This window comes from Fundulus heteroclitus, chromosome 5, assembly GCF_011125445.2.
Source record: "Fundulus heteroclitus isolate FHET01 chromosome 5, MU-UCD_Fhet_4.1, whole genome shotgun sequence".
NCBI lineage: Eukaryota > Metazoa > Chordata > Actinopteri > Cyprinodontiformes > Fundulidae > Fundulus > Fundulus heteroclitus.
Window position 1 is genome coordinate 17,429,096 of NC_046365.1, and position 6,617 is coordinate 17,435,712.

A 6,617-nucleotide genomic window follows, 5' to 3' on the forward strand; every position below is an offset into this window, starting at 1 on the left:
TTCAGTTCAGTAAAGAGAAAGGATCTACTGAATATGTCTTAGTTTTGTGCCAGCAGAAACTTTAAATGTGATTGAATGAACTGGTCCAGTTTGATGTTGGAAATATATATATTTTTTTCAGTGTTTTCCCTTTCTAATGAAGGCACTAGTTTTGATTAATGAGCTAAACTGATCGATTAAATGCAACACTTACCTCCATGGAACCCTACTAACTAAACCAATAATCTCTGACTGAATATGATCAAATTAGCCGTGTATTTCTAATTGCAAAGAGATGTGAACCTCATTTTAGATCTAAATACATTTCTAAGCCAAAAAACTTTGCAATTCCGATACACAGCTTTGGTTATTTCATCCAAATACACACACATTCATATATTCACCTTGTTTTTAAGGCTAAGGCTATCACACCGCAATAAAAGAAGCCATTAGCACGTGTATAGCTGCACCGATCGGGCTTCTCCAGGCCCGTACCGATTTGTGGTTTTCTTTGAGGTCTGGCCTGTCATCCTTATAACACTTGAAAATAAAATGTGCTGCAGGTTCTTTCATGGAGGCAACAGTTTTGAATCTAGTAGAAAAAGGACAAGGATTTTCCCCATTTATGCATCAAGCATGTCCCTGGCTTTAAAAAAATGCACCAGACCAAATACGGTCAGTTGACAAGACTGAGACAGATAACAGCTGATGTAATTTTTTTTAATGAATAGGGCGAGGAAACTAAATTTCCGGTATATGACCTGCTTATTGAGGCAAAATTTGCTGATTCACATCGCTAGCCGACTGCTTTTGCTTCCCATCCGAGGCCTGATTGCTAAAGGCAAACCTTTGAGCTGTTCTACGTCTGCTCGCACACGTACAATTAGTTTGAAAAACAATTAGGAGGCATAGTCCACCTGTTTCAGGCTTTAATTGTCGTGACTGAACATAAATGTATCATTAATCGTTTCTTCTTTCTTTTATTGAATTGTAAAGACAATTATCCGACTTTCAGACAATGGGAAGCACTGTTGACCTTCACCTTTAGAGTGTTTAAAACACAAATATGTGACAGGACTTTTTTTTAAATTATTATTATTAAAGTGCATACACTTGTACAAAGAGATGGCGCGTCAGTGTATTGATTGTGCATAGTTTAAAACAAATACATGTGCAAAAAGTTATGGCTTGGTATTTACTATGAATGCTAAGCAAAGTGCTAAGTAAAAAATATATATATATTCTTCATGGAAAATTGTTTTTAACGAATAATCATATCTCAGAAGAATAAAAAATATCACTATTAAATTCTACAGCACATAATCGTTTTTTTGTTTTTGTTTTTGACAATATTTTCTTACAATAAAAAGGTACAATTCCAAGCAGATTCAGAAAAGGTGGAGCCTCGTAAATCCTGTTGTAGTCAACAAGCGCCCCTTGTTAAATAATAAAGAAATAAATATAATCCAGGCCATTTTTGGGGGCCTTATTTGCGGTCCTCAATCAGAACCAACCGAGTTAAATAATAGGAAACGTGGTTAAAGAGTCTCCAGGAAAGCGAGCACATCCGAGTGGCCGTTCTGCCGGGCCAAGTCAACCGGGAGACAGTCCGCGTTGTCCCGGGCCCGCGGGTCGGCCCCGGCTTCCACCAGCAGCCGCACCGTGTCCAGGAAGCCCGCCCGGGCCGCGTCGTGCAGCGGGGTCGCCTTGGTGCTTCTGTCCGCCACGTTAGGATCCGCTCCCAGCTCCAGCAGGAGCCGAGCGACGCGGCTGCTGCCCATCATCATCACCTTCAGGAGAACAGAACCGGGACGTTTTTAAATTATTGGATCATCTGATAAGGCCTAGAGCACTGAATGAAATGATAAAATAATAATAATAAAAAAAGATATCCTCACTAAAAAAATATGAGTGCGCATGTCATATATATATATATATATATATATATATATATATATATATATATATATATATATATATATATATATATATATATACTTTAATTGTATTGGATTTTTTTGCGACATAGATTTCAGCTGCCATGTGAATTATGTTACAACTCTACCGAGATTTAGAATTACAGCCCGCCTGACATGAACTTAGGTTAATGTTCTTAATTTAGTTTTATTTTGAAATTGTATTGCCACTCTTTTAATTTCTTTACAAACGCATTTTCAATAAAGAAATTGCACCGAGAGCATGGTTAGCTTTAAAGTTTTAGAACCGACAAGTCTGTTGAATATTTTCCACAAAACTATTTTATAACGTTATATGACTCGGCACATGCCCACCGTGCTTTAATTTAACACTGATTTGACAGTTTTATTTATATATATATATATATATATATATATATATATATATATATATATATATATATATATATATATATAAATAATAAATAAGCGGACTTTCTTGCATATTAAGAAAAGAAAAAAAATTAAAGTGCATAATTCAGACTGTTCCTACAGGATGAGCCTTATAACCTGAAAGTTAAAAACAGCCTATATCGTAATACAAATATCCGACTTGGATATATAGGCAATGATCATGCAGTCCATAGGCATATTATCAAAAGCTAAATTTCATTTATTGACTGCTTTGTCGTCTAAATCCCGATTTAGACGATCGTTTTTCCAATTCTCCTTTTCCACCTCAACGTTAGAGTGAAACCGATTCCCGTCACAGCTGCTAATAAATGTAAACGAAGCCGCGCCGGCTTTTTTAAAAAAAAGGCTTCTTGTAGTTTCGTTTCAATGTTCGCCAACTATTCGCCCGTCAATAGCCTGATCGGTATCCGCCTGAAGAAGCGTCCCCTGCGGGATGCAGCGATGCCTGCCGCCTGCTCCCGGTGGCGTTTCATTTAAGAGCCGTCGCTGTTTGGTTTGTTTTGCTGCTCCCCCCTATACCCCCCACTCCGCAGATGCTGCAGCGCATCTGGACGCACCGACCTGTAGGGGGGTCCGTCCAAAACAATTCTCCCCGTTAACCGGAGCTCCGCTCTGCAGCAGAGCCTTCACCGAGGCAGCGTCTCCCCGCGCCGCGGCTCCCGTCAGCTCATCCTGCGGGGTCATAGTCGGCTCCGGCGTCCGTCCCTGTCCTCCTCTCTGACAGGTAGCCGGTTGACGGCGATGCTTCTTGGCGACAGCTCACAAACTCGTCCGGCTGCCTTTTGTCGGGCCCGGGTGTGTTTTGCGCCGCGTCTAAACGGAGGCTTTCGCCTCTGAGTTGGGTCAGCGGCAGAAGAGTGCGCGCTGGTCCGCGCCGGCTGTCACGGTGTCTGTGTCCGGACTTGTCTTGTTGTTTGTAATGAATGGGTGGCGTCATTATCTGCTGCTGCGGCAATGGTGCGGGGCTGCGCGTGCGCCGGAGTGACGTAGACGGCGGTTCTTTTCGAGCGTACTGACTCACTAGATCCGGCACATTAAACCGATTCGTTCACCGAATCGTTCTCTTCTTGTAACCATAGACCAGGGGTCTGCAACCAGTGGCTCTGGAGCCGCAAGTGGCTCTTTGGACCTTCCACAGTGGCTCTTAATAACTTTGGCTACAAATTATATTTTTATTATGCTATTCAAATGTAATAATAATAAATGCAAGTTTTAGCAGTTTTTTCTTGGAATAATTGCTTTTAATTTTCACAACAGAATGATTCTAAAAGTGCCAGTAATATTTTATTTTATATATTTTCTACATATTTCCTACAGTAGATCTTTATAAAAAACTTGTCTTTTTTCAGAAGGCCAGGTACATTTGCGGCTCTGAACGAGTTTAATTTAAGTGGACTGTAGGCAAAATGGCTCTTTAGACTGTAAAGGTTGCAGGCCCCTGCCATAGACATAAAGATGTTTCCCTGTAACTACATTTTTGGTTTGTTACAGTTAAGATGTGCCACAAGCAAGGCTTAGGTCACATTTAGTGTGCTATGTTTTTTTAGGTCTTTAAATGCATTCTCTGTTTCATTACATTTAAAATAGACATTAAGTATGCACACTAAGTGTATTCAGAGACTTAACTGCCTGTTTCGTTCCTTTACAGTTAAAAACATGTAATAAAGATCAGGCAGACCTTTAAGGCTCTCTCACAGCCTTATTTTGAAGTCCTAGCAACTAGAAATTAGTCAGCTCAAATGGAAAAATGAAAAAAAAAAGTCTCCATTCAAGACTATTTGATCAGAAGATATAATCCATTTGTGTCAGAAAGGAACGGAAGCGCCTAGCATTCACCTAAGAGAAATAGACATCTATCTCACAATTATGAGATCATGGTCTCGTAATTATGAGATAAGCTGTCAAGTTTCCATAGAAAATAATCCCTTACATAAATCACTGTAGTATTTATCCCAAATTGCATCCATCCATCCTCTCTCAGTATATCGATGTAGTATGCGAGTAAATGACACAGCGCCACCCTCAGTATGATTCGCGTATTGCACGCTCATTAACCCTGAAACGCAGGCCTCAACGATGGACGCCTGCTTCACTCGTTTGCACTGAGAAACCAAGCTGCCCGTGATTCATTTGCACTGTTAACAAAGCAGGACAGTACTGAGGTCACAGGGCGAGGGCGCCACAATACTTCAAATTAATGCCGGAAGTCCGCACCGGAATGCCAGACACTTCTTCTTCATGTAATGCATTGCATTCTTAGCCAACCGGGAGAAAATTTAATGAAATTGCATTATAATTGTCATCATATGAGTGTGGAATAGTCTCTAAGATGGACACTATTTTACAAACACATTGAAGAAAGTCTGTTTTCTGCATGACTTGATGGACCACTTTAACGTTAGCGTAGAGCTAGCTTGGCTCATTGTCAGCGCAGTCGCAAACAGCCGCTAGGGGTCACTTACATCAAAGGAAGAGTTTGAAATTTTACAGTTATAATAAAATAATTTAACATAAAAGATAAAGAGCTTACCTCAGTTCAACTGAGAAATGAACAAATTGATTAACGATGTGATTCGGTTCAGTCCGTTCACTTGAATGTTTCATTCTTTTGAACGACTCACTCATGAATGACACAACACTCTGATGCGGCGAGGACTGGCGGTCCTTGATACGCAGCCCTGCAGTCCGGCAATAGTTGCCACCTGATGAAGAAGAAGTAAAGTTAAATAAACTTACAATTGAATAAAATTAAAAGTAATATGAATGATAAAGAACAGAGCCCCTCGAATACAAATGTAGATTAAATAAATAAATGATCTGATTGAAACAAGTAAACTTAGACTCAGGCAGACTTTATTGTCATTCAGCCGCACATTCACAATGCACATCTGAATTTTATTGCAAGGCTCCGTGTAAAAACAGAAGATAAAAGACAAACACTATAAATAGAAGTATTTGTCATGACATATCAAATGTATAGGTAATTAAAAGGATACATACATAAAATTGCCATGATGATAAAATTATATCACTCTTATAACCCAGCTGAGAAGAAAAAAAAAATATTCCAAAAGATGTATTAAATGAGGTGAATAATGAATTGCAATATAACACTACAGTCTGTTTTAGCATAGTTTAGTGCAACATAGTATCGTCATTTGCCTTTATTAGACAAAAATAGCACGACCAATACAACACATCACTGTGGAGGAACTTTGGCCCCCTCCAAAGCTGTTTTATTTGTGCCACATTTGAGGCTTTTTGAGCATAAACAGCATGTTTAAGGATGTGCCACAGCAACTCCATCAGATTTAGGTCTTGAGTTTGCGTAAAACCTTCATTTTGGTTTGTTTTGTGCTGTCAAAAAGGTTGAATTTTTGTCTTATCAGTTAACAAAAATATTTCCCAAAAGGTTTAAGCATCATTAAGACTTTTTCAAAATTGAGGCAGGCCTCTGTGGGGTTTTTTGTACAGCTTTTGCCTTGGAACTCTATAATGGATGTAGTTTTTGCCAAGTACCTTTCTTATTCATCATGAACCTTGACCTTAACTGAGGTCAGTGACACTGACGGTGTTGACCACGAGTAGTGTTGATCATTGATTTATTACCTCCTGCATGAGTCATTGATGCACTGTGGGCATACTGTATATTTTAGGTCCATGTTTTCTCCATTTGTGGGGAATGTCTCTTACTATGGTTGACCAAAGTACCAAAGGATACATTTTGCTTTCCTGCTTGATAGATCTCAAGGATTTTGTTACTCATCTGTTCATGAATTTCATCAGATTGGGCCACCATGTGTTGAATTTTGAGTATTTCAGCCCACTTCATGTTGTCATGCAGGTTTCTTAATGATTTCTGCTGGCCAGAAAATTATCAATACGAACATTTTTTTTCTATTATGTGTGCCTTTGTATCGCCACGTTTCATGTCTTCTGTCTTTTGACTGTTACGATTACTCCAGGACATTACCTTGGACATAACTGAAGGAATCTGACAACCCTTATAAACAAATCATACGTCCCAACTTCCTGGAAAACTTTAACTTACAGGCAATTACTCTGCAAATTATTGGCTTGTGTGATTAAGGTTGGTTCGTAAGGCAGGTAAAACGTGAACAACCTGTTGTGCGCTGCCTGTTTGTTCAACTCGAACTCTGAGGTCTTAAGAACCGTCACTAAAGGCCGTAATTAGACCATAGTGTGGATTGTGAAACTGAAATTAGCTTACAAAAAAATGTGGTGAAT

General features: G+C 39.3%; 1 protein-coding gene across 1 annotated transcript; it reads right to left on the reverse strand.

The window, feature by feature from the left end:
* Positions 1-886: 886 nt before the first annotated feature.
* On the reverse strand, positions 887-3,328 carry cdkn2a/b (cyclin-dependent kinase inhibitor 2A/B (p15, inhibits CDK4)). The gene is made up of 2 exons (XM_012882203.3): positions 2,931-3,328; positions 887-1,769 (listed from the first exon to the last, which is right to left on the reverse strand). Exons 1-2 carry the CDS (start codon positions 3,051-3,053, stop codon positions 1,518-1,520), a joined length of 375 nt encoding a protein of 124 aa, XP_012737657.2. The 5' UTR covers positions 3,054-3,328; the 3' UTR covers positions 887-1,517.
* Between the last annotated feature and the right edge of the window lie 3,289 nt (positions 3,329-6,617).

What these genes read in the sequence shown, in the direction of transcription:
- cdkn2a/b (XM_012882203.3), bottom strand. Translation starts at nt 3,053, where the DNA reads ATGACCCCGCAGGATGAGCTGACGGGAGCCGCGGCGCGGGGAGACGCT. An exon ending in TTGGACGGACCCCCCTACAG is followed by an intron (nt 1,770 to 2,930) that starts GTCGGTGCGTCC and finishes GTTCTCCTGAAG; the next exon opens with GTGATGATGATGGGCAGCAG.